This window comes from Vipera berus (assembly GCF_964194415.1).
Source record: "Vipera berus genome assembly, chromosome: 9".
NCBI classification, from domain to species: domain Eukaryota; kingdom Metazoa; phylum Chordata; class Lepidosauria; order Squamata; family Viperidae; genus Vipera; species Vipera berus.
This window is the reverse complement of record NC_138212.1, coordinates 6,710,200-6,737,966: the sequence shown is the minus strand read 5'-3', so window position 1 is coordinate 6,737,966 and position 27,767 is coordinate 6,710,200. Positions and strand designations below refer to the sequence as shown.

The 27,767-nt window shown below is 44.7% G+C and overlaps 1 protein-coding gene across 3 annotated transcripts; it reads left to right on the top strand.

Annotated features, from left to right (window-relative positions):
• The first annotated feature begins 4 nt into the window (after positions 1-4).
• VSIG10L (V-set and immunoglobulin domain containing 10 like) lies at positions 5-27,145 on the top strand. 3 transcript variants are annotated; one of them, XR_014027335.1, is made up of 12 exons: positions 5-494; positions 7,154-7,483; positions 8,080-8,343; positions 9,798-10,085; positions 13,559-13,816; positions 15,271-15,546; positions 16,480-16,767; positions 20,343-20,456; positions 23,258-23,316; positions 23,636-23,774; positions 24,927-25,428; positions 25,486-27,145. XR_014027335.1 is itself a non-coding variant. In XM_081334603.1 (11 exons), exons 1-11 carry the CDS (start codon positions 428-430, stop codon positions 25,046-25,048), a joined length of 2,205 nt encoding a protein of 734 aa, XP_081190729.1. In that variant the 5' UTR covers positions 5-427; the 3' UTR covers positions 25,049-27,145. The 3 variants fall into 3 exon arrangements, 2 of the variants coding, with proteins under 2 accessions (XP_081190729.1, XP_081190730.1); XM_081334603.1 differs by having other exon boundaries at positions 24,927-27,145; XM_081334604.1 differs by having other exon boundaries at positions 6-494; positions 23,636-23,764; positions 24,927-27,145.
• Positions 27,146-27,767: the final 622 nt, after the last annotated feature.

Genomic DNA, 27,767 nt, shown 5'->3' with positions numbered 1-27,767 from the left:
TTCCAAAAGCCCCAGCTCCATCTTGGCCAGGGCTTGCCAGCCAGTGAGTGGGCTGCTCCATCCTGGGGCTTGCAAAAGAATTGACAGCTCAACAGCTGGGTTTTTTTGAATAGGCTCCTCCTCCTGTGGTGACTTTTCAACAGGTTTGGCTGGTGCATAACTTGAATAGCTGAACTGCTTTTTTTATCCCGGCCCCTTTGCCCCAAGGGGGAGGATTTAAGTTTCCTCCTGGACCTTTGGTTCGCTGCTGCTGCATTTTCTTCCTTCCTTCCGCTACCTGGTGACACACACCTGCCTTCCGGCATCTCCAGCAGAGGCCCTGCCTTTCCCTTGGCACTCGGTTGCAAGTCCTCCTTGGATCTCCGTGCCCTTCTGTGCCTCGACCTCCTCACACCCCACACCCCACCCCGCTTTGAGCCAAGCTAGCATGGCTTGCTGGCACCCGGGCGTCCGTTTTTCTTCCAGCCTGACCATCTGCCTGCTTTCCATGCTGGGTGAGTTTAGGAAACGGGCTCCCGGGTTTCTTTCCCTCCCCCACCCCCCCCCCCTTCACCTCCGCCAGCTGGTCAGAGCCTGTTTCTGCTTCTGGCAGAATCGGGAGCTGCATTAGAGGAACAAGCCAAGTTCCCTCTGAAGGAGAAGGCCAAATTCCTAAGGGGTACGGGGTTGAACCTCCCACCCACCCCCCTCTTTCCTGGATTGAAAGAAGAATTGGAATTCAGGAAAGGAGCAAGCAAAGCAACACACACACACACACACACACCCTCTTACCGAGGGTATTTGCGCTGCACAATTGGCTTTTGCAGTCAGAAATTGCACCGGCGCGGAAGCAGCCTCATCTAGGAATGGTCCGCTTTGAGGAGGAGGGGGTGGGGGGGTGGGGAAGGAAAACCCGGAAACCTTGCTGACTTTTCAGCTTCACCCATACCAACTCTTCTGGCATTTCCCCCCACACACTCTCTCTCTCACTCACACACACACACACACTTTAAATTAGGACAGAAAAAGGCCTGATTGTGCTTGTTCAAAGGTTTAGTAATGCTGTGTTTTAACTGTCCCTTTTGATCCTTGTTTTTGTTTTTTTTTTAACTGAGGCAAGGAGCGTTGTGTATCTTTGCCTACGTGAGTTCAGGCAATAAGTGCTCTGGGTTTCTGTGCGTTGTCCTGAGCTTCTGGGCGTTGGTCAAAGGTTGCTGGCATTCTGCCTTCCTCTTTTCAATAATCAGGAGGGCGGTGGAAAGTGAAGCTTGGCCCAACTTGCTTAACTTGGCCATTGAATTAACCTAAAGGCAACCTTGAGGATTGAGCTCGCCCAAAAGCCACGCAATGAACTGACCAAGCCTAGAATGTGCAGCCTGACCTGCACCATCTTGGGTTTCAGCTGGTTAGGCATCGGATGCGACGAAAACCAGAGAAAAAGTTAGACTCTGGGAGTTGAAGTCCACCAGTTATGAAAGGGCTGCAGTTCCTCATCCCTGCTTCATAAGGATAGCATTTCTATCTGCTCATCTCTGCTCTTTCCTGTCTCAACTTTCCCATCCTCCGGTGTCACCTTGTTTGGGGGATAGACAGAAATTAGTTGGTGGCTCCCTTAACCGCAACTGGACCGCTAACGAGCCTTCTTCCATTCCTTCATCCTAGCCAAATCGTTTCCATGCTGATTTTTTTTTTCTCCCCTGTTAAGCTGAAATGAAGAAGGGATGGGGGAACCATCATAAACGATAGCCCCCTTTCCATCAATGCTGCCTTCAACCAGAGCCCAGCACAGAGGATCCCGGATGCTCACCCCCACCCCCACCGACCCCTTCCTGCTAGATTTATAGCTTTCTCCCATCCCTGCCCCTCTCCCTTTCCCCTTAGGGGGCTGGCCCATCCATTACAGCCTGTGGTGGCTGTTGGGCTCCCACAGAGCCAATTTCCATCCATCTTCTCCTGTCGTCTTCCCCCGCTGGCTCCTGGCTTTTCTCACTCAGCTCCTCCTAATGCAGCCCCTGGCGTGTGGCCGATGCTGTTGCGCAGCTTTTAATTTACAAGGGCTCAGACCTGGAGGCCCCCCCCCCGCCCCTGCCCCCCTGGCTTCGGGGTTTGCTATATGGCTAGCTTGAAGGAGGGGTTGGGGATGTGGAAAAGGAAGGGCTGGGATTGGGCTGGGCCAATCCATTAGAGGACTTTGCTTCTCTCCGATGGTGCTGACAGGCAATAAATGGACTTTGCAAGAGAAAAATGGAAGGAGGCTGGGAGGAAGCATGGAGGGGGGAGGGGGGGGCTTTTCTTCGTGTCATGGCGTGCCACGTTTTCAGCCAAACGGGGAGTTGTCAATCTGTCATTTTGAAGCTCCCTAAGTTAAGGAAGCCATAACGAACGTGGGACAACTGCATCACGCAGCGAGGAAGCATAAAAGGCTGCTTCTAAGTTTGACTGTTATTTTGAATCTTCAGGAAGGCTAAAGCAGACATCCCCAACCTTTTGGGCACCAGGGACCAATTCCATGGAGAAAGGTTTTTCTGTGGACTGGAGAGTGCGTGGTTTTGTGTGCTGCTTGCATCCCACAAATGGGGCTTTGCTTGTTTATGCAGACTGGTTGCTGGCATGCTGTGGCCCAGTACTGGTCTACAGACCGGGAGTTAGGGACCCCTGGGCTAAAGGCCAGGAGAAGAGGAGGGAGACCAAGCTACCCTATGAGCCTTCAAGTGTTCTAAGTGTTCAGAAAGTAGGTTGTGTATCTTCAAAGGATGTAGGTAAAGGAGTAGAGTTGTGGTCATTCATGAATGTCATTGTCTTAGTTGCCTATCATTTTTGTCCCGTACTGGGTGGAAGACCTAATAGAGGAGAGTAGACAACTAGCAGCAATGTTCTCATGAACCTGCATACGTCCTTCAAGTTCCAATCCTACTTCTGTGAGGTTCTCAGTTGATGAATTGTAAATGACTGGATTCACCTTGGATCTCCATCAGACATTCTGCCCCCATATATATTAATGTGGGAAGGGGGGCAGCCTATACATTTCATCACATGCCCTTTGTATGTGTGGAGATGAATTTCAGGCAGGAGCTAACACATGGGGTGGAAATAGATGGAGACTAATAAAAGTGCTAGTGGCAACCCACCAGATTGAGAGTGAGGTGGAAGAGGTGCTAGGAGCAAAGGTTCAAGTGATTTGAGTTCGCGTGTTGTTATGTTTTAGCACAACAGGAGTGAATTTGACCAGACTTATGGCAAAGGTTGGAGCATTGAAATGACAAGACGTTATAGCTATTCCCCCCCCCCAAGAAAAAATCAGGATGATCCAATTGAACTGCTTGTTGACGGAGCAATCCCTAGGACAGTGGTTTAGCAGGGAAATAATTCAATAAATAAAGTGAGTCAGTTCATTTTGAGGCAACTTCAGGTGTCAGATTTAATCCTTTTCTTCCTAGCACTCCCACTGTGTTAAGCCATGGTTAATTGAATAAGCTACAACTTGTTGAGTTTACACCTTATATTAATTCAGAATCAAACCAAGCATTTGAGTTGTGCAAAATATTTCAAAAATCTCCTGAGCACAATAGTAACGAGCTCCAAATGAAATTTTTTTGATCGTTTTTGGAAGGCTTTTTAAGCTCAAAATGGCAATCTTAAGCCAAAAAACTCTTCTAGAATGGCCAGCGAACCTGTTTTGTTCTCAACATTCTTGTTTCCCAACCTGGCAAGGAATGTTTGCAGCTTCCACCCATACAAAACACAGGATTTGGGAATAATTGAACAAGGACAATGAAGCCGAAAGTTTGCCTTGGGCTTATCTCACTCACCATCGAGATGTGCAAAAGATCTCCGGTGTGCCTTGAGGCGTCCTTTTGATCCCAATGGTTCCAGCCACTAATTCTAAGTGGTTCTTCCAGGCTGAAAACTGAGTCACTCCAGCTTGATGCTTTGAGACTTGATTTGGCAGGCTGCTTTATTTATTAATATTTATTTATTTATTAAATTTGTTTGCCTTTCATCTCATTGTAATGTGACTCTGGGCAACTTACAATGTTAAAAAGAATTTAAAAATACCCCCCAAAATTGCATATAATAAAAATAAAACACTATAAAAATACAAATTAGCAACTATAAAAGAGCCGTGGTGGCGCAGTGGTTAGAATGCAGTATTGCAGGCTGACTCTGCCCACAAGCCAGGAGTTCGATCCTGACTGGCTCAAGGTTGACTCAGCCTTCCATCATTCCGAAGTCAGTAAAATGAGGACCCAGATTGTTGGGGGCAATGTGCTGACTCTGGAAACCGCTTAGGGAGGGCTGCAAAGCGGTATATAAATCTAAGTGCTATTGCTATAACTAAAGATATTTCTGCACCTGTACTCTAACTTCACAAATGGCTCTGTCTAGCACAGTGATGGCAAATCTATAACATGATGCCAAAGGTGACACACCATAACATTTCAGGTGACACGCCAACATTCACCAACACTTGACACCAACTATTCTTGAAAGCATGTCCCATTCCCATGTGGTTTTCAGAGGCTGCAGAGACTGTGTGAGAATGGGGTGTGCCGTCATGTGGCCTCTGGACCCTCAAGAAATTGCATGCAAGGTCTGGGGTCTTGGGTGGCTTCTGGAGCCACACAAAACCATGTAGGGCCTAATGTTAGTGCTGGTTTAAGTTGAGTTCTGGGCTGTTTGCAAGATGAAGGCATGGTGCTTAGCAAGAGTTGTTATTCCATGTTTAGCCTGGTCTGTGATGGTGATGATGTGTCAGATGAAGGATTATGGGTCTGTGAGATGTTTTCAGTCAAGATGGAGGTAAGCTGTTTTCCAGAGAGCTGTCTACAACAAAGGAGGCTAAGTCTCCATTTCTTAGGCAGAGGTCCTTCGTGTCATCAATGGTGAGGTTTGGAAAGATAGCTAAGGCATCATCTAATCCTAATGCGGTGTTTTTCAAACTTAGTAACTTTAAACATGTAAGCTACAACTTCCAGAATTCCCCTGTCAGTATGATGACTGTAGAATTCTGGGAATTGAAGTGCTCATATGTGTAATGTTGCCAAGTTTGAAAAAAAACACTGATCTAGCGCCCAGGATAGGAATTCATTACTATAACATTAACTTACATTTGCTATGTATTGTAAGTATATACTTGTCTGTTCTTCTGCATAAAAGAAACCAATCAAACTTTATCTTGATGCATGAAAGGATGGGGAGGGGGCGGTGTTTCTTTGTGAGCTTATCTCTTAGAGGAAATAATCAGAGAGGAATAGGATCGAAATGGCAATTCTTTATAATACTTATTAAGAGATTCCAGCTTTCTTTTTCTAGTAAAATGCCATGGTGATGGGTCTGCCTTGTAAAAGTAAATTATTTAACGGAAGCTTAATTTATTTAAATGTATACAAATTTAAAACAGCTGTTGGCAAGCTTGGGGATTGAGTTTTAATATCAGTGCTCATGACTATATAATGTTCATTACAACTAATTAGAAGAGAAAGCTGAGGCTACGGAAATGAGGGTGGAAGGTGGTGGAGAAATCTTTTGTGTGCGTGTGTATGTTTTAAAATCTTGGGCTCCAATGTTATGCTGAGCCTCAAAGCAGCCTCATTCAGCCTAGGATATTACAGAAGAGCAATGTTTATCTTCCTCCTCTAGTTAAACTGAAAGTAGTAGTGAGGATTCTTAACATAATTCTTATTTCAGAATCAAGAAGCAAGGAAGGAAGGAAGGAAGGAAGGTCATTTCCCTTTCTGTTAACTACGATAACTGGGTTTTGGGAATTAAATAAAGAGAAGGGAAAATAATAGACGTACAAATTCAAAAATCCTATTCATTTTCTAACCTGCGCAGCCTAATATTGATAGTACTTTACACCCTGCTTTTCTCACAACTCTGTGAAACTGGCCATTTTTGGAAAAACAAAGGGCACGTTGATTCGGCTGATTATACTTAAATAAGGTTTAAAGCCAACATTTTAAAGGGCTGAGACCACTGCTCGCTTCCAGTGCAAAATGATACCAAATCCAGCTACTTTTTAAAAAGGTGACCACAGGGCAGCAATATTTGAAGCTGTCTTGACAAGCTTAGTTATTTTGAGATAACGATGCCTGAATGTTGATGTTTGTACCTGTTTAAAAGCCTAATTCCAAGGGAACTAGACATTTGGCAAGGGCTGGGTTGCCTGGCTGATTATCCATTTTAAAAATGTGTTATTTGTGTGAACCTGGAATGGGGGAAGTTATCTCTCTTCCGCAGTCTTTAAGCAATCTTTATGGCTCTTTGATGGCCCATAGAGGGACAAAGATAATTGGGTGAGTCTCAGTGTAGGGAGTTGATGGGGAAAGTGGAAAGGAATGTAAGAAAATTTATGCGTTGATTTGCTTATTTACTTATCTATATTCACACAAGAGAAGCGATTGCTTTAGGATAGCCACTTATTCAAATTGGCGTTGCTTGGATTTACGGCTCGGATGCAGATGGAGGAAGACATTTTGATGTCGGCTGCAAAAAAAAAAACCTCCATGGTTGTTAGGAAGTTATTTAAAAAGTAAATAACTGACCATTTGCTTGAATGAGGGGTGAAGGCAGGAGTGGCTTTATATCATAATGAGAAGATGATTAATACAAGCAAGAACTGATCCATCTAACCACAAGGCTGAGCTAGAGAGCTGAATCAAGCTCCTCCCAAAATTCTCCACTTCATTTCCATTTAGTTTTGAAATTGCCTCGTGTTGCCCTTTATAGGAGTCATTTTCCGCCTCTGCAAGAGGTACCCTATCTGGACTGCAAAAGTCTGGCCGCAATACCATTTAGACTTATATACCGCTTCATAGTGCTTTTACAGCCCTCTCTAAGCGGTTTACAGAGTCAGCATATTTGCCCCCAATAATCTGGGTCCTCATTTTACTGACCTCCGAAGGATGGGAGGCTGAATCAACCTTGAGCTGGTCTGGATCGAACTGCTGGCAGCGAGCTGAGTTAGCCTGCAACATTGCCTTCGAACCACTGTGCCACCACGGCTCTCACCACTAGACTAGAGTCGATCAAGGGCTGCAGAAAACTCTTTGCTGCCCTCATGAAGATTTTTGCAGCTCGGATAAGTTCACTCCACCCATTGCAACGATTTATGTGTTTCTATGGATAGCAGAGAAAATCATATTGACTGCTTACTTGTTTTCTCTCTTTTCAGCTCCGTTATTCCCTGTTCTGTCTTCATACCCTCTGCCTGCGCTTGTTGGGAATTCCGTTTCTCTCCCTGTTCCGTTCTCTTTCCCCTCTGTTCAGATCCAGATTACCATCATCTGGAGAAGGAATGCAACCAATGTGGCAATAGGAAACCTGCGCCCTAATTTTACAGTGACGGTAGATCCCAGCTTCCAGTCTCGGTTCAGCGTAGACCCCGTACGTGGCAACCTCAATATTTCTGACCTGCAGACCACGGACTCCGCCATCTATTCAGTGGAGATCTTCCCCTTGGGGAGTGTTGCCCAGAAGGGAAACATCAGTCTTACAGTTTATGGTGAGTTGGATCCAGTTTTAATGCCATTGCTACGAAGAAGCTTTCTTTGGTGCCATTCATACCTCAACAGCCCTATTAAAAAGGAAGCTCCTGTTCTTGCAAGCTGACTCTTCTGGTTTATTTATCCTCTCTTTTTAATTTTGCTCTGTCAAAATTTTGGAGCCAAGGATTGTTAGGGTTGAACTTCAGTCCCCAACAGCTGTGGTTGGCACACAAATGGTCAGAGATTCGGGGGGGCTGTATTTTGAAGTCCATATTCTCCCCAGCCCTGTGCCACAACCTAGTTAACAAAACACATTTCTGTGTCCAGGTAGCATCACATGCAATGTCCAAACGAATGCACTAATCTGGAATACCCTATGACGATCCAGGTTCACAGCTATGCCAAGATACTTACTGAAATCACAGATTACCTTATCCCATTTTACCTTAAATCTCCTTTCCTGTGGGAATGTCCCTTCTCGGTTGTGGCCATCACGGTTTGCTCCTGGCCCTTACTGCTGACTTCTTGTCGCACCAAGACATGCAAGGAAAATCTTACTTCCATACGAGCAGGTGAAGTGCAACAGATAGCTCATGCCTGTGTGTTTCCTTAGAGGAGGTGGGCGACATCTCTGTGGTCCCGTCATCTGCAAAAGTGGTAGAAGGAAGCCCTTCAGTGGCCTTCAACTGCACCCCTGTCCATGGTTTCGTCTCCTGGACCAAGGATGGTCACAGCCTGGATGATAATCCCCGATATTTACGTTCATCCGGTTACCTGCAAATCAGAAACCCTCTACGGACAGATGCTGGTGTCTACTCTTGTACCATCTCCAACCCTTTCGGCATTGCCACTAGTACTGCCAACCTTACTGTCTATTGTGAGTACACCATTGCAACAACCAGTTTTACATGTTTTGTTTTATAGAGGTGTAGAATTGTAAAGTTAAATGGACCATTTCAAGCCAACGAATGTAATTCCTTGGCTGATGCCTGCTTGGACAAATCCCATGAATGGAAGCCGAACTTAATAGATAGATAGATAGATAGATAGATAGATAGATAGATAGATAGATAGATAGATAGATAGATAGATAGATAGATAGATAGATGATAGATAGATATAGATATAGATATAGATATAGATATAGATATAGATATAGATATAGATATAGATATAGATATAGATAGATATAGATATATTTGTTGTACTAATTTATCGTTAAAAAGTTTGTCCTGACATTCCATTGCTACCCACCATGCAACAATTTTGTCCCTGAAGCTGGCATCTCCTTTCTTTTTGTATGTTTTTGGGAGGAAGGAAGTTCAGCCCGGCTCAAAAAAAAAAAAAAGCAGATATTCCAAGCTTTGCAATGAACTCTTTGTGTATCACAGACGACACAGCTCCTTTTCTATAAATAAATAGTTACTCCATCCAGTTAAGTAGCTCCATCCATCAATAGGGTCATAGCTGGGGGTCATGGTATGTGGGACTGATCTTGGGCGTTGGGGAGAAGAGATTGCTGCCTAGGGAACGGCAGATAAGACCGTTATCTGACAGTCCACAGCTGCATAACAGGTGGGGCATTGGCTCCAAAGGGATCCTCCCTAATTTCTCGGGGGCAAAGGTGATGGGAGGAGAACTGTGCTTTCAGACCTGCAAAATTCTGTTAGTGTAACCTTACAATGAAAAGGGACGTGGTGGCTCAGTGGGTTAGGACGCTGAGCCTGTCGATCAGAAGGTCGGCAGTTTGGCGGGTCAAATCCCGAGTGCCGCCGCGTAGCAGAGTGAGCGCCTGTTACTCGTCCCAGCTTCTGCCAGCCTAGCAGTTCGAAAGCACGTAAAAATGCAAGTAGAAAAATAGGGACCACTCCGGTGGGAAGGTAACAGCGTTCCGTGCGCCTTTGGCGTCTAGTCATGCCGGCCACATGACCACGGAGACGTCCTCGGACAAGCGCTGGCTCTTCGGCTTTGAAACGGAGATGAGCACCGGCCCCTAGAGTCGGAAACGACTAGCACGCATGTGCGGGGGAACCTTTACCTTTATCTAACCTTATAATAGAACTTGGATGAGAAGCGAAACCTCTTCAAGCAAAAACAAAGTAAGACCAATTGCCTTTTGGGAAAGAAAGAAAAAAGCACCTTTTGGGAGACTTGCAATAAAGTAGAATCCGGTCACCTGGTTGTGCTTCCTGTCTGGATTTACCTGGCAAGGCTGACACTGGATGACCAATGCCAAGATAGATAAAGATGAAACCTGGGAGTCTGTCTCTAAATGAACAGACCTTGCATTAATACAGAGTTACCTAGTTCTGTTCTTTTGATTTCACCCAGATGGTCCCGAGACCCCAACAATTACTGTCTCATCCTCGGAGCAGGATTCAGATGCTGGAAACTTTGTGCTGGTGAACAGCACGGTCAACCTCACCTGTTTGGCAGCCTCCAATCCACCGGCAAAGATCTACTGGAATGTGGCTGACAATATGGATCCTTTCGTCCCTTCCTCACCTGTTCTGCAGCTCCAGAGAGTGCAGCTGAATCAGGGAGGGCTGTATACCTGCCTGGCTATCAATCAACAGACGGGGGGACGAACTCGTAAAACTTGCCGTATCAATGTTGTCCGTTAGTTGACTTTGCTTTTATCTTCCTTCCCTGCCACAGGTGTGGGGGATGTCTCTCTCTCTCTCTCTCTCTCTCTCTCTCTCTCTCTCTCTCTCTCTCTCTCTCTCTCTCTCTCTCTCTGTGTGTGTGTGTGTGTGTGTGTGTGTGTGTGTATGTATGTGTATGTGTGCCAATCTTAAAGGAAAGACATGAGCATATGGGGGGCTGGAAACATATTTCTAGAAAGGTTTGCAGATAGTCCTCGACTTACGACCACTGAGCCCCAAATGTCTCTGCCTACGCGAGACAGTTGGTTAAGTGAGTTTTGCCTCGTTTTACGACCTTTCTTGCCAGGGGAATCCCTGCAGTTGCTAAATCAGTAAAAACGGTTGTTAAGGGAATCTGGCCTCCCCATTGGCTTTGCTTATCAGGAGGCTGCAAAAGGGGATCACATGTCCCCCCCCGGGATACTGCGACCATCATAAAGAGGAGTCAGTTGCCAAGCATCTGAATTTATGACCATGAGGATGCTGCAACAGTCGTTAAAGTGTGAAAAACGGTCATAAGTCCCTTTTCCCAATGCCGTTGTAACGTCAAATGGTCAATAAATGAACTGTTGTAAGAACAGAACCTGTTTCAGGTTGCAAGCTGTAGGTCAAACAATCTATGGAAGGCGTCTTACTAGTTATGATTAGGGAAGACGCTTGCCAGGAGTCAAAGGCATCTCGGATAAATCAGGTTGTTCCACCACTAATGATGGGGGGTGAGGTGTTACCCCCCGTCGATAGGGCTCGCAACTTGGGCGTCCTCTTGGACTCACGGCTCAATTTTGAAGATCATATAGGAGCTGTGACCAGGGGGGCTTTTGCCCAGCTTCGTCTGGTGCGCCAGTTGCGGCCCTATCTGGACCGAGATGCCCTACGCACAGTCACCCATGCGCTCGTGACCTCCCGGCTAGACTACTGCAACGCTCTCTACATGGGGCTGCCCTTGAGGACCACTCGGAGGCTTCAACTGGTGCAGAATGCAGCTGCGCGAGTTGTTATGGGAGTTTCCCGATACTCCCATGTAACACCTCTTCTCCGTGAGCTGCATTGGCTTCCGGTTGCCCTCCGGATGAGATTCAAGGTGCTGGTGATGACCTATAAAGCCCTTAATGGCTTGGGTCCGGATTATCTAAGGGAACACCTGCTGCCGGCATCAACTTCCCATCGTCCTGTGTGCTCCCATAGGGAAGGCCTTCTTAGGGTACCGCTGGTTAAGGAATGCCGGCGGGTTATTCCCAGGGGAAGGGCGTTCTCTGTGGGCGCACTGGCCCTTTGGAACCAACTTCCCACGGAGCTTAGGACTGCCCCCGACCTTCGCTCATTTCGCAGGGACTTGAAAACCTGGTTTTTCGAGCTGTCTGGCCCAGACTGAGGGGTTTTAATTATTTAATTAATGGGGCTTTAGTCTAAATTCAGGGATTTAATTTAATCTTAGTTTTAATTGATTTTAATTTTGTATGTGATGTATTTTAATTTTTTTTAATTTTTCCCTGTAAACCGCCCTGAGTCCTACGGGAATAGGGCGGTATATAAATTTAAATAATAAATAAATAAATAAAAGAAACAAGAGATAAAGTTGTTGACACTCACTCTCTCTCTCTCTCTCTCTCTCTCTCTCTCTCTCTCTCTCTCTCTCTCTCTCTCTCTCTGCCATCTTTTCCTCCTTTCTCCCTCCTGTGGTCAACCAGATGAGAGAGATCCAGGTGCTGAGCTGACTGTTAGCAAAGACTTATGGAAATTAAGCCGAGCATTGCAAACGGGGTTGATCCCCATTCAATGCGACTGTTTTCATGGATTTTTCTCCCTCTTCTGGTTCAGCTAAGTTGCACTAAACTGCTGCCGCTGGAACAGAAAAGTGGTGTCGAACTCAGAACGACACGAATATAAATGACGAGTCTGAAATGTGTTCTGAGCTGGGGGTGATTGCAGATGTGCTTTGGGTGCATAAATGTTGCACTGTTAAGAATAACGTCCTTGCACTTTTCTGGAAGACGTTGAGCTGGGTGGATTGGTGGAAAAGATTTGGAAGTGCTGACTGTGAGTAACCGTGGGTTTCAGGAGGAGAAAAGTTAAGTGGCAATTGAGTAGCGGGAAGGAAAAGTGCGAGTTTCAAGAAATGAACCAGCTCAGCTGTTCATCTCAATATGCGCTTGAGATTGTGAAGAATTCCAGCGAGAGTGTTTTCCGTGGTCCGTCCTGCTCAGCTCAGCTTTTGCATCTTGTTCTTTTTTCCCCATCTTGGAAGACCTCAACCTTCACTCCCCCATGCAACCCAGCATGGGTGATTTGATTTGCAGATTCCTAATTAAGCCCGTCCCCCTGATCAATTATTGGAATTGGCTTTTAAAAATAAGGCGTGTGGTAGGTAGTCCGTGGAAACGGAGAGAAATGGAGAAAAGAAAAAAGAGAAAAAATAGGTCAGGTTGTTTTTCCACGGTTCCAAGGGATGTATGTATCTGCACGTGTGCGCATTTCATGAGACAGAATATGTTGCAGTCATGTTTTTGGCTGTTTTAAGGGGAAATGGAGATATCCCACCTCCCCCCTCTTCCAAAGAAAATTCCCGCTGAAGGAAGGCAGCAATGCAGCTAAAATGTTTTCCCCACTTCTGGAATCCCATCTTCTGATTAAAGAAAATGGAGAATCGTTCTGCTTGTGGTATCGTAGGTGGAGGTGATTCTCAAAATATGGATGAGGAGAAGATACCTGGAAGGCATCCCATCTTGCTCAATAATCTAGATTATTCCCACACTCCTCTGCAAATCAAATGTTTTTTTTTTCTTATTGCTAAATACATAGTGATTTAACCTCCCCACACCCAGACCTCATTGTTTCGAACACCCATGATCTTTGCCTGCCTTCCTCAATCTAATTTAGAGACCCATGGTGGCACAGTGGTTAGAATGCAGTATTGCAGGATGACTCTGCCCACTGCAAGGAGTTCGATCCTGACCAGCTCAAGGTTGACTCAGCCTTCCATCCTTCCGAGGTTGATAAAATGAGGACCCCCAGATTGTTGGGGGCAATAGGCTGACTCTGTAAACCACTTAGAGAGGGCTGTAAAGCACTATGAAGCGGTATGTAAGTTTTAAGTGCTATTGCTATTGCTACAGAAGGCTGTTTTAGAGCAAAAGATTACAGCAGGTTAGACCGCAGCCTTCAAATATTATACAGCAAGAGTCTACCCTACAGTAAAGTCTACGCTAGCCTGGTGGCGTTTTTGAAAAATTAAGTGGTCTTCCTAATAATTGCTCACCGCTACCTTCTTTTCCCTCAGCGACGCCGTACCTGGTACTTAACACACCGGGGTGGTTCAATCAAGTATGTGAAGCTCTAGCATTCAGCATCTGTGTTTTGCTTCTTTTTTTCCTAATGTTAAAATATTCTGAGTCCAGAAAAGTGCATGACTACTCATCCTCTTCTTTTTTTTTTCTTACTCATCTTTAGAAGCTCCTTGGGGGTCTCCTCGTTGTTCCATGACTTCAGTGCAAAATGGTTCTGGCTTACTTTTTGTCTGCTCCTGGACTGGAGGGTCCCCTGCTCCGAATCTCACTTTCCAGGGACTTCCTGGAGACAAAGCGGAGATCAGTGCCTCCAAACTGCAGACCTTGCTGGTGTCCCCTTTCCCTGCTGGGTTTAGTGGCACGAAGGTTACTTGCCTGGGTCATCACTTAACTGGGCAAGGCAACTGCACCTTGATTCCGGGTAAGCTGAAGAAACAGCTGTGCTGATCTGTCCTGTCTAAAATGGCTGCCGGCTGCATCTTGATGATGGGATTGAGGCAGTGGTGGGATTCAAATAGGGGAACAACCGGTTCTCTGTGTGGATGCCGCTTCCGGAAGTCCGTTCTGGGCCTGGGCAACAAAAAAATTAGCTACCGGTTCTGCCGAAGTGGTGCAAATCAGCTGAATCCCACCACAGGGAGGGAGGGAGGGAGGGAGGGAGGGAGGAAGGAAGGAAGGAAGGAAGGAAGGAAGGAAGGAAGGAAGGAAGGAAGGAGTGGTGGGATTCAAATAGGGGAACAACCGGTTCTCTGTGTGGATGCTGCTTCCGGAAGTCTGTTCTGGGCCTGGGCAACAAAAAAATTAGCTACCGGTTCTGCCGAAGTGGTGCGAACCGGCTGAATCCCACCACTGGATTGAGGTCATGTGTTAGCGGGGTCTCAAAAGGTGCTTAGTGGATGGTTATTTAATCCACTGAACCTCACGACTCACACCCTGGTCGGTACCTCTTTACTCTCCTACCATTGGGTAGGAGATACAGGAGTATAGCCAGCCGTACCAACAACTTTCATCCGTGGGCTGTTAGGCTTTTGAATGGGAAATAATTTTATAAACTTTATGCACGATTGACTTGCGAGGGCGGTGTGTTGTGCAATTAGCTCACATGGTGTAACAAGATGGTGGGTTTGTTGTCACTGTGAGTTTTGGTAGGGGTGGGGACACGAAGGGAGGCTCAGCCAGTCTCAATGTATACATGTTGTACTTCGATAATAAAGGTTCATTCATCCATTCACCGATGTCAGGTTGGCCCCCAATCCTCCTATCCTTTCGTAAGGGCCCAAAGACCTGGATCTGCCAGTTGGCTTTAGGCCCCAATGGGGGAAGAGGACAGTGGAGGTGGCAACAACAGATTCCACCTTCCCCCATTCCACCCCTGTCCTCCTCACGTGTCCTTAAATTTTAATCTATGGTTTTTAATTTATTTATGTTTTAGTGTAGATATCTATTTATGCCTGTAAGCTGCCCAGAATTACCTTATGGTATGATGGGTGGCCAATACATTTTATAAATAAATACATTTGTGAGCCCCTGATCTAAGGAAATTGGGGCTTTCTGAAGTATCCTAATTAGTTAGTCTTTTGTCCTGATCTAATTCAAAAAGTTGCATTTATGAAGATCAGAGGGACAAATCCCCCCATTGGTTGGCTTGAGAACCATGGAAGGAAATAAAGGCAAAAGGGGGCAAGGACAAACGTCAAAAATAAATTTCCCTCGAAACAAAGCATTCCACAAAACGAATCCAACGTTCCGTTCCTGCTCTTCGGATCTGAGCTAGCCTGCTAGGTAACGGATGCAATATTTGAGTCGCAACTGGCACAATGCAGACTTTGAGACAATTGTCTTTTTCATCAATGTCTTTCTCTTCCGTTTCTCCAGAAGCCCCCTCAGGGGTTACATTGTCATTCCAGGCATCCAGTGACCCCAGAGGGCTAGTGACTATGCAGCTGCATTGCCAAGGCACCTTCAATCCGGTGGAAATTAAATGGCTTAGAGATAAGCAGTCCCTGATTCCTGTCGGAGGCCATTATCAGCTAAGTCCTGACAGAATGCGTCTCACCATCTGGAATTTCACGGCTCCCCAGGATCTGGGAGATTATAGCACCATCTGCTCCAATCCACTGGGATCCCAGCGATCTAACCTGACTATTATTGGTGAGCCATCCCCACACCGAGGAGAGAGACAGCACTAGAGAAGTTATCTTAGTATAGGTAGTCTTCAGCTTACCACCAAAATCGGGACCTGGGTTTTCCTTTCTAAGCAAGGCAGTTGTTAACTGAGTGGCACCAGTTTTTGTAATCCTTTTTTTTTTTGGCCACGGTTAAGCAAACCACTTCCGTTGTTAAGTGAATCATATAGAGTGCAGAGTACAGAGAAGAGCAACAAAGTAGATCAGGGGACTGGAGGCTAAAACATATGAGGAACGGTTGCTGGAATTGGGTATGTCTAGTTTAATGAAGAGAAGGACGTGGGGGGACATGATAGCAGTCTTCCAATATCTCAGGGGCTGCCCCAAAGAAGAGGGAGTCAAGCTATACTCCAAAGCCCCTAAAAGTAGGATGAGAAGCAACAGATGGAAACTAATCAAGGAGAGAAGCAACCTAGAACTAAGGAGAAACTTCCTGACAGTTAGAACAATTCATCAGTGGAATAACCTGCCTCCAGAAGTGGTGAATGCTCCAACACTGGAAGTTGTCTGAAATGGTATAGGGTTTCCTGGCTGAGCAAGGGGTTGGACTAGATGACCTCCAAGATCCCTTCCAACTTTTTGATGATGATGATGATGATGATGATGATGATGATGATGATGATGATGATGATGTCATTCCCCCCTTGACTTTGCTTGGCTGGGAAAGTGAGACATGGCGATCTCCGGATAGCGCAACTTATGACCACAATTGAGCCCAAACTTTGTGTTGTTAAAAGGGAGACATTTGTTCAGTGAGTTTTGCACCCTTTCACTACCTTTCTTGCCTCAGTTGCTAAGTGAATCGCTAACCCATGTTAGGTATTAACTCAGGGAAGGTCTAATTGGTTGCATTTCATATCTGTGGGGAAAAAAACAGGGCGTTTGCTTCTCTTGGCAGGCCCCTTGATCTCTGACTGGACTTTGTCAAGTGGACCCCATCCAGGCACTGCCTCTCTGACTTGGACGGTCCCAGATGGGTCAGCGGTGACCTGTTTTTCGATTCAGATGCAAGATCCAAAACAGCACCGTTCTGCTGAGGAATGGAGCACAGTGGAAGAACTGGGAGCTGCCAACCGATCCACAACTGTTACAGGATTGCAGCCCCAAACAGCTTACGCTTTCCGGATCGTGCCTTATCTGGGATCCCAAGCTGGGAACGTCACTCAAATTCACACCCTCCAGCCAGGTAAGCGCACAGATTTAGTAGCCACAGAGTTTGCAGGTGGTTTCAGGAATATATTACCAAACCACAATATGATGTACTATCCTATCTTCACACATGCAAACAAATACTAACGACTTGCGTTAACAAAAACAAATCTGCTCAGAGCTGTTATGCATCGAACTTCAAATGCTGTTAATATTTAAGAGCAATTTCTTGGCTTTGGGGGAGAGACACTTAAAAAGAGGGTATTTCTTTCCAGATTTGACCTCTATCAATTTTTGTCCGTGGGTGTTCCAAACCATTCCAGCATCCAAAGAAAGCATAATGAGATATTTATTTAGCAACATGTAGGAAGAAGACTAAAATACATAAGGGAAAGTGTAGCTGAGTAAAATTAAAACTGGAAAATCAAGACACTTCCGATCATTTGTGTACCCACTGCTCAGATGATACAGGTGTTAATGCAAGAGGGCCATAACATACTATTTCCATTTGCATTTGCTCACCTGAAAATGATGCTTTTTTAAAAAAAACGTGGTTTTTTTTTTAAAAAAGCACAACAGAGTGAGATTTTATAGCACTGAACAGACAGCAGAAGCATTTGAAATGGGAAAAGTTTTTCATGCCAAGTTGAAATATTCCCAGTTACCGTTTTTAGAGATGCGCTTCTCAGCCAATTAATGTCCTTTACCATGGTCAGGGCTTTTTTTCTCATAGAACGCTCAGAATGGAGTTCCGGCACCTTTTTTGGATGGAACCTTGTAGGGTAGGCAAGGCGGGTTGTATGACATGTGTGAGTTCTGGCACCTTTTTCTTTTACAAAGAAAGCACTGACCATGGTTGTTAGAGGGACGCGGTGGCTCAGTGGGTTAGGACGCTGAGCCTGTCGATCAGAAGGTCGGCAGTTTGAATCCTGAGTGCCGCATAACAGAGTGATCGCCTGTTACTCGTCCCAGCTTCTGCCAACCTAGCAGTTCGAAAGCACGTAAAAATGCAAGTAGAAAAATAGGGACCACTCCGGTGGGAAAGTAACAGTGTTCCGTGTGCCTTTGGCGTCTAGTCATGCCGGCCACATGACCACGGAGACGTCCTCGGACAAGCGCTGGCTCTTCGGCTTCGAAACGGAGATGAGCACCGGCCCCTAGAGTCGGAAACGACAAGCACGCATGTGCGGGGGAACCTTTACCTTTACCTTTACATGGTTGTTAAAAATGAGGCTTAATAACTGAGGCTAGTATAAGGAAGGGGTTTAACAAAATGTGTTCTCCTTGTGATGCAAAGTATTGCTTTCAGAGGATAAGAAATGTTTTTTCTTAAGCCCCTAAATGAGTGTTTTTTCAACCTGGGCCACTTTATGATATCTGGACTCATAAAATGAATTCTCGACTCCCAGAATTCCCCAGCCAGTATAGAGAATTCCTTCCAGCATTGCTGGCTAGGGAATTCTGGGAATTGAAGTCCACAGACATTTTGAAGTGGCCAAGGTTGAGAAACACTGTCCTAAATGATGTAATTTTTTTATCTTTTCATCGTTTACTGCCACTGTTTTCTCAAATTGCTTTTGATTTGACCCCATACCTCCCCAACTCTGACTCACATTGTACAGGTAATCCTCGACTTACAAGAGCTTGTTTAGTGTCCGTTCAAAGTTACAACGGCACTGAAAAAAGTTACTCATGACAGTTCTTCACACTGACGACCGTTACTGACTCATATTTATGACAGCTGCAGTGTCCCTGGGTCACGAGATCCCCTTTTGTGATCTTCCGACAAGCAAAGTCAAAGGGGAAGCCAGATTTGCTTAACAACTGTGCCACTAACTTAACAACTGCAGTGATTCACTTAACAACAGTGGCGAGAAAGTTTGTTCAGTCCCAGCCCATGTGAGTCCTTGTTATGCTCACAAGGAGAAACCTCTTTTCCAACAAGCAGGCAGGAACCGCAGGAAAAACCCAAACCCCTTTGATTATTCACAGACCTGAGCCAGTGCTTTTTTTGTAAAAGAAAAAGGTGCCGGAACTCACACATGTTATACAACCTGCCTTGCCTACCCTACAAGGTTCCATCCAAAAAAGGTGCCGGAACTCCGTTCTGAGCGTTCTATGAGAAAAAAAGCCCTGCCTGAGTCAATGTACAAGGCAAACAAACACAGTTCACAGAAACTCGATCCTTAACACGAACGGTTGTCTTCAGCGACCAGCACCTCCCACACCTTCCCTTTTATTATGCAGCCAAGGCATGGCTTTCTTAACACCTGCTCCTTTGGCTTTGGAGCCACCCCATTGCATTCCTTTGTCCTGCTCTCTTTTCTTGTCGGCATCGTTGCGCATCCTGAATAGTTCCCAGCTGCGCTTCATCACTGTCCGACTCAGACTCCCAGCACAGCTGTGTCTCAGCCTGAGTGCAAGTAGAGGGGCCAGGCTTCTCATCAGACTGTAAGTCTTGGAGCTCCTCAGAGCCTTTGCCTGACTCTAATGTCACTCCAGGTCCCTCCTCCTCCTCTGAGTCCTCGGACTCAGCTGCTGAGTCCACTGGCTGGTGAGGAATCACAACAAAGGTTATAAAATGGGGCAAAAACTTAACAAGTGTCTCACATAACAACATAAATTTTGGGCTCAATTGTGATCGTAAATTGAGGACTATATCTGATTTCTGTATCTGATTTCTCTCTAAGACTATTCACAAGGATGATTCCAATGCATATATAAAAGAATAGATATATTTCTCAATGTGATGACATCACTGAGAGCAATAGCAATTACAATACTGTGGTCACATTAGTAAACTCAGCAAACTCCGATAAATATTGAATAAGTCCACAGTTTTGATTCATTATGATGTTGCTAAAATCCAATAAAGCCAATTCAGTAGAAGGACAATGCTTGCTGTGTACTTTAAACTCTTTTACTGTAATCATCATAGTATGATTGAAGGGGTTCTGTATTTCTCTATGTTGCCAAAAATCTTTTAAGAAAAAAATAGCATACAGTGATCCCTTATAAAACTAGCTCTGGATTTAAAAGCTCACAATCTAGATTCACTTTTAGCATCCAATTTGGAAGTAGAGTATGTCCCAAGTCATCTGATAAGCAGAAGCTGTTAGTTGAACAAACCCTGCTGGCTTAAGCCACTGGCTCAAATATGGCCATTTCTATCTTTAATAGATTTAGTAGACCGTGTTGAAAATCTAACACAGCGTTTCTCAATCTTAATAATGTTAGGATATGTGGATTTCAACTCCCAGAATTCCCCTGCCAACATGCTAGCTGCGGAATTCTGGATGTTGAAGTCCAGATATCTTAAAGTTGTTGAGATTGAGAAACACTGATTTAGGATTTCAAGGAAGCATTACATGGACAGATTACTGGATTTGAAATATTTTTGACTGAACTGATTCTTGGCATGATGGCTCTAACTATTTGGACACGAGAGGCTAAAATTAAGAGAGGAAACAGGAGTTGGGGTGGATTTGGGAAGTCGTGGAAAGACTTCAACCTTGCATAGCGAGTATGAAATTTAGAAGCGCTACCAAATAACAAAGCTTAAAACTCTGCCTGATTTTAAATCTGGATTCTCTCTCTTCCTCTGCCTTTTAGATTCATATCTGTCTGCTGGGGCCATTGCTGGGATTGTGATTGGTTGCATTTTTGGGGGGCTCCTGATCATTGCGCTCCTGTTCTTGGGGGTCTGGCTGATCTGCCTTCGGAGAGGTGAGTTGGGCACTCGGCCAGTCAGAAAATAAATTGAATTGACTGATAAACCGAGTTCAGTCAGTCGGGAAAAGAAAGCCATCGGCAGTTATGCCTATGGAGATTCTCAGTCCTCCAGGTCATGTTTGTCCCAAGGATGCTTTTCCAGGAGGCACCTGGATGTTCTTGTTTTTCTTTGAAGACGTTTCGCTTCTCACCCAAGAAGCTTCTTCGGCTTGAGAAAAGCTTCTTCAGCTTTTCAAAGAAAAACAAGGCAGTCCAGTCGCCTCATGAAAAAGCATCTCTGGGACATTGGCAGTTATCCTTTTTTTTTTAATCATGGTCCCCTCGTCTGGAACGGCACCTCCCCAATTCCAACCTCAAGATACAGCGGCTATGCATTCTCCTGAGTTTGGTAAAGCTCTTGGCTCTTTTCCCAGAGGTTAACTGTGGTTGTGTATTGGTGGCTCCCCTAATGGGTGTTTGTTTCTTTAGTTCTGTTTACAGCTTTAGCTATGGGTTTAGGTATTTCTTTGGGAGGGGGTGGATTTTGGAAGCTACCCTGAGTCTTCTGCAACAGGCACCCGTAACCAGTCGGCTCGAACAGCATTCTTCAGAATGAAAAAGGTCTTCTGCAGTCACGACATAAGCCTGAGATTGAAAATCAGCCTTGTCAGATCTTATGTTTTTTTTTTATCCTGCTCTATGGAGCCGAGAGTTGGTCTCTGACAGAAGGCCAACTGAAGAGACTAGAAGCATTTGAGATGTGGACTTACAGGTGGCTGTTGGCTGTTACGTAGAAGCTGGGCTGACAAGGTCAGAAATGAGGAGGTGATAAGCCGCCTGGGAAAGCCAAGGGAAATCATCAAAACAATTAAAAAAACGAAAGAATGTTTCGGACAGGCAATGCGACAGCCAGAAAAATACGGCATACTCCATTTAACCCTCCAGGGAAAGACTGAAGGCAAACAAGGTCCAGGCAGAAGAAGAACACCATGGCTTCAAAATCTAAGGGACTGGTTTGGACAAAACTCAGCGGCACTTTTTCGTATGGCTGCTGATAAAAACAGGATCGCCAACACCAATGCCAACATCCGATAACGGATATGGCACGAGAAGAAGAACCAGTCAGTTTAATTCAGTTCAGTTCAATCCTTTGGCACCAGTTTTGCCGATTAGATTCAAAGCTGGAACTTGCTGCTTAATTTCTGACTAAACCAAGCCCAGCATCTTCTGCCGAAAATTAGCTATAGAATTGAAGCAAATGTCACCCAGGAGCCACCTCTTAAAGGCTTCCCCTGGGTGCCTCATAAGACTACAGATAATCCTTGACTTGCAACCACAGCTGAGCCCAACATTTCTGTGGATAAGCGAAATATTTGTTAAGTGAATTGTGCCCCACTTTACGACCTTTCTTGCCACAGCTGTTAAGCAACACTGCAGTGGTTCAGTTAGTAACATGGTTGTTAAGCGAATCTGGCTTCCCCATTGACTTTGTTTATAAGAAGGGTGCACAAGGTGATCACATGACCCCGGGACATTGCAACCATCATAAATTCAAGTCAGTGGCCAACCATCTGAATTTTGATCAGGTGATCACAAATAATAGAATAGAATAGAATAGAATAGAATAGAATAGAATAGAATAGAATAGAATAGAATAGAATAGAATAGAATAGAATAGAATAGAATAGAATATAGAGTAGAGTAGAATAGAGTAGAGTAGAGTAGAGTAGAGTAGAGTAGAGTAGAATAGAATAGAATAGAATAGAATAGAATAGAATAGAATAGAATATAGAGTAGAGTAGAGTAGAGTAGAGTAGAGTAGAGTAGAGCAGAGTAGAATAGAATAGAATAGAATAGAATAGAATAGAATATAGAGTAGAGTAGAGTAGAGTAGAGTAGAGTAGAGTAGAATAGAATAGAATAGAATAGAATAGAATATAGAGTAGAGTAGAGTAGAGTAGAATAGAATAGAATAGAATAGAATAGAATAGAATATAGAGTAGAGTAGAGTAGAGTAGAGTAGAGTAGAGTAGAGTAGAATAGAATAGAATAGAATAGAATAGAATAGAATAGAATATAGAGTAGAGTAGAGTAGAGTAGAGTAGAGTAGAGTAGAATAGAATAGAATAGAATAGAATAGAATAGAATAGAGTAGAATGTAGAGTAGAGTAGAGTAGAGTAGAGTAGAGTAGAGTAGAGTAGAGTAGAATAGAATAGAATAGAATAGAATAGAATAGAATAGAATAGAATAGAATAGAGCTGGAAGAGACCTTGGAGGTCTTCTAGTCCAGCCCTCTGCTCAAGCAGGAGACCCTATATACCATTCCAGACAAGTGGCTGTCCAGAGTCTCCTTAAAAACCTCCAGTGATGAAGCACCCACAACCTCTGAAGAAGGCAAGCTGTCTCACTGGTTAATTGTCCTCACTGTCAGGAAGTTTCTCCTTCATTCCAGGTTGCTTCTCTCTTTGCTCAGTTTCCAACCATTGTTTCTCTTCCTGACCTCTGGTCCTTTGGAGAATAATTTGGCTCCCTCCAAAGCACCTGAAGGCAGGACAAGAAACAATGGTTGGAAACTGATCAAAGAGAGAAGCAACCTGGAATGAAGGAGACGCTGCAACGGTTGTGTGTGAAAAAAACGGTCCTAAGTCACTTTTTTTCAGTGCCATCATAATTTTTTTTAACAAGTCACGAAATGAACTGTTGAAAGTTGAGGACCTCCTGTATTTTAATTCCAAATGCCCCAAAATGGAAAGAGGAACCCACTCTTTCTCACTGCCAAGTCAAAGTAATGTTTTGTCTGCCTTACTCCTTGTAGCAAAGAAGAAAGCTCCACCAACCCCACCGGAGAATCAACACCACTATCTGTCACGCCAGGTGAGGCCAAAAGGGGTGGAAATTTAATGAGAGACTGGGGGGAGGGGGATCTGAAGAAAATGGCAGATTGTGGCTTTGTGAAACTCACTGGGAAATGCCCATTCTAGGCCAGGGGTCTTCAAACGGGGACTTGTGGACTTCAACTCCCAGAATTCCTCAGCCAGCGTTGCTGACTCAGGAATTCTGGGAGTTGAAGTCCATGAGTCATAAAAGAGTCGAGGTTGCCTATCCCTAAGCGCTGAGTGACTTGGATAATAACACTGATAGAAAAAAATGTCTTGATGCCTGGTCAGCCTGTTTTCTTTCAACGTGGTTTTAGTTCCCAAATGGGAGGAAGGTTGAGCCAAGCGACTCTTGGGATAATCCTCGGTGGTCATCGGGAAACTCAGACATCTATGCTATCACCCATGAGGAACATCTGCACAGATACCTCAGCCCAACCATCTCGGTAAGGTCAGGTAATAAGCATCTTGCTATGGAATAACAGCTGGATCTGGTTGCAAGAAAAAGCATTTCCTGTCCAGATCCCATCGTGGCGCCTGGCGTCCTGCCAGGGTCTCCGACAGGCACAGACTATAATGGGGAATGTCCCTTCCATTTTATTGTCCAAATACGATTGCCCTATTCCTCATTTATTCTGTTTACAAAACAGCTTCAAACGCAGAGAAACCAAGCGCCACATAACCAAGGGTTGGTATAACAATATCTTCTGATTTTTTTTTTATTTTTTTTTTTCTGGGCGAGATGTCTTTGTGCCCTGCTTGGTAAAGATGAGGGCGTTTCGCAGCATTATGTGTTTGAAGGAACCCGAATATTTCCTTAAACAGGTTGCCGTTGGCGCCGATGTGGTTTCCAATATTGTGGGCCCTTTGCGCTGCTCTCTGTTAGATCGTGAGTTCTGGACCGCATGGCCAAGATGGACGACTCAGGACAACAGGGTTCATCATAGCACACTTTATTGCTTCAGCACAGACTAACTAAACAAAGGGCAACGGCCCCTTTTATATACCTAGCCAGGTATACTTCGAACCAATCCCCATAACCAGCTTTCCCGCCAAAGGATGCCCTGCCAATCCTGACAGAGCACCCTGCCACCTGGTGGTGTCAGTGGCTGTGTGACATCCCCTATGTACATAACACTCTTCCCTTCCATCTTTCCTCACCCGGTCTCTTTTTCTCTTTCTCTTTTTCCTCCTTTCTTCCCCACTCCACCTCTGAATGACAAGCCTTTTAACTTAAACTGGTTTTGCCTTGGTTCACTGAGCCAATTACAAAATCCTAGGGCTGGCAGGCCTCCGCTAGGGATTTTGAGAACCTCGCGGAGAAATATTGCGACTTTCGCAAAAAAAACAAAACAATTTCAGCTCCCTGTAAAATTGCCCCATTTTTCTCGGTAAAATGGGCCTCGCCTCCAAACTGACATCAATACTTGGGTGTTTGGTTGGTAGTCACTCGGGCAGTTTTCCTCAGAGATTGCCTTCCTCTCCGCCACTTCTCCTGAAAGGAAAGGGAAGTCAAAACCGTGGAAGAAGAGCAACGTTTTGTTTATATCTCCCTTCCAAACAGTTTGCCAATGACACTGTTGTTTCTCTTTTCCCGGTTCTACCCAGCCTATTGGCATCAGGGAAGGCACTTCCTCTTCCCCAACTGTGCAACCTGGCACCAGGAAGGTGCGGAACGCTACCCAGGTCTGAAATGGCAAAGATCACAGCCAGCCAGACTTGATCGCTAAAATGGGACTTGTGAAGAAGACACCCAGCCGGTTTTGGTCACTGAAATGGAACTTGTGGACATGACAACCAGCGGGTTTTGGTCACTAAAACAGGACTTGTGAAGATCACACCCAGCTGGCTATGGGACTTGTGAAGATCACACCCAGCCAGTTGTGGTCACTGAAATGGAACTTGTGAAGATGACACCCAGCCGGTTATGGACACTAAAATGGAACTTGTGAAGATGACACCCAGCTAAATATAGTCACTGAACTGGGATGCTGAGATCCCGAAATGGATTTGTGCCTTCTTCTCGTAGCTTCCTTAGAAACCGACAGATGGATCTCATCAGTATGAGATATGAACTTCAACTTTCTTGGCTAGAACTCTCCTCATCTAGGTAAGAACCAGCATCCTAGTCCTCCAAGAAGCTATATTTTGCACCATCAAAATTTAGACAATTATTTTTTTGGATGCTGAGATTTCCGATGCAGCTTTTGGAGCAGAGCACACCACAATGCAACCCGATTTGCGGGCCTCCAATGAGTCTTCTAGAGAGCTGATGAATGGATGGTATGTTAGAATCCCCAAGCTCGCTTTGCAGCCAAGGACAACGGACAATGTAAGCGAGACCATAGATCTTGTGCTTGGATAGAGGGAAGGATATGACCACAGTTGGATTGAGATGTGCCTTACTTTTCCAAAACTGTTTTAACACATAAAGCTGCTTATATTCTGAGGCTGCCCACCTGCCAAAGCTCTCCATTCTGTTATCAAAAGCCCAGCATTGGAGTCTTGCCCAGTTTCTGTCTTGGACTCCAGTCAAGATCCTCTGCTTGGTTACAAGGGAAAACGATGGTGCTTTTAGAGCAGAAACAGGTATATCTTCCTGGCTTTTTGTTAATTTGGAGTCCATTCTTCAGTTCTGTGTGAATGTGCTGGCTGGGGAATTCTGGGAGTTGAAGTCCACACTGCTTAAAGTGGCCAAGGCTGAGAAATACTGCTAAGATTACCATATGGTCTGAGTGGAGGGGTTTCCATGAATTCTTGCAGCCCCACTCCACCCACCCCCACCCCCCAACTGGCATCAAAGTGGGATCCCCAGTCTTCAATATAAGAAGAAGAAGAAGAAATCTGGGAGTTACCCGTTCTGTAAAACTGACACAAAATCCCCTTATAGCTGGCACAAAAGAGGCTATAGTTGCAAGAAAATTAAAACTGTGTTAATATATAACACAGTTTTAATTTTCTTAGTCATACTACAGTTCCCTTGCGCCAGCATTAACGTGAGTACTTATTTGCTTCCAGAGAGAAATATGGAACACCTTTATTGAATTTGCTCTGCAGTGGTGTAATTAAGGGGGAAGGGAGAGGCCTAACTTGGATAAAAGCCAAACAAAAACAAAAACTGGGAACCAAAAACAATGTAGTATGAAAGTTTTAAGGTAACATATTCAGTGGAGGTTCTCAGGTTCTCAGGAAAGTAGCTAAGAAGAAAAATCAGGTCAGGAATGGGAACGGAGTCAGGGTTATCCCAGATTAGGTGCAAGAAACCAAATGGATCAAATACGATCAAGATGCTTATTGGCAGGGTGGAAAACGAAAGCTTTGGATGCTGCAGATTTCAAAGTTTGGAGTCTTTTAGGGTCCAACAGAAAGACCAGGGCCCATCAGAAGTGCAGATACTCAACTTACAACCACAATTTCCATTACTAAGCAAGTCCGTTGTTAAGTGAACCATGACCTATTTGAAAACTTTTTTTTTTTGGCCGCATCGTTTAGGAAATCACTGTGGTTGTTAAGCAAATTGCACAATCCTTAAGTGAATATGTCTTTTCCCCCATTGATTCTGCTTCTTGGAAGCCCGCTGGTAAGCTGCATGGCATCCCATGACCACAGGAAGTTGCAATCGTGGTAAATACCTGCTGATTGCCAGGTGCTTTAATGCTGGTACTTGAAGTCCACAAAGCTTAAAGTTGCTGACGCCGAGAAACACTGGTCCACCAAATAAAATAGCTCCCAGCAACGAAGAGAACATATATATACACACACACACACACACACACAGAGAGAGAGAGAGAGAGAGAGAGAGAGAGAGAGAGAGAGAGAGAGAGAGAGAGAGAGAGAGAGAGAAGAAAAAAGCAAATGGAAAGTTCAGATCTGTAATTCAGTTTAACCATCTTGACTTGGAAGTAAATCTTATATAAACATATTTAAGTCTAGCAGCCTTACTGGTGGGGAAGCTCCATGACTCTCTGGCTATGTTATTTTGTTGCATGAAAACTTTATCATGACCCAACGGCAATTCAATTTCCTGGAGAAATGGGATTCTTTAAGATGACAGTGTTGCAAATAGTATTACAAACCAAGTAGAACCCCACCATTTGAATGTAGGTGCAAACTAATGTTCGCCTAATTTTCAGTTGTCCTAAATTTTCCAAAGATGTTTTCATCTCTTTTTAAAAAAAAAACCAAAGTGTGCATATTTTTAGAAAGGTAATGAATTTTGTATTGGGGGAAATAAAATATATTTTACTATATTCATTTTTGTATGGATTTTTTTTTTAAAAAGTGAAGATTAATGGGGAAAGGAGGCATAACAGAAAGAATAGATTGCATGGACATTGGGACAAATGAAGGAGGGCAGCAGGTTATCAGCCATTGTTCTGTCCCTGATGTCAAATGGGTCTAGGACAGGGGTAGGCAACCTTGGCTCTTTTATGACTTGTGGATTTCAAC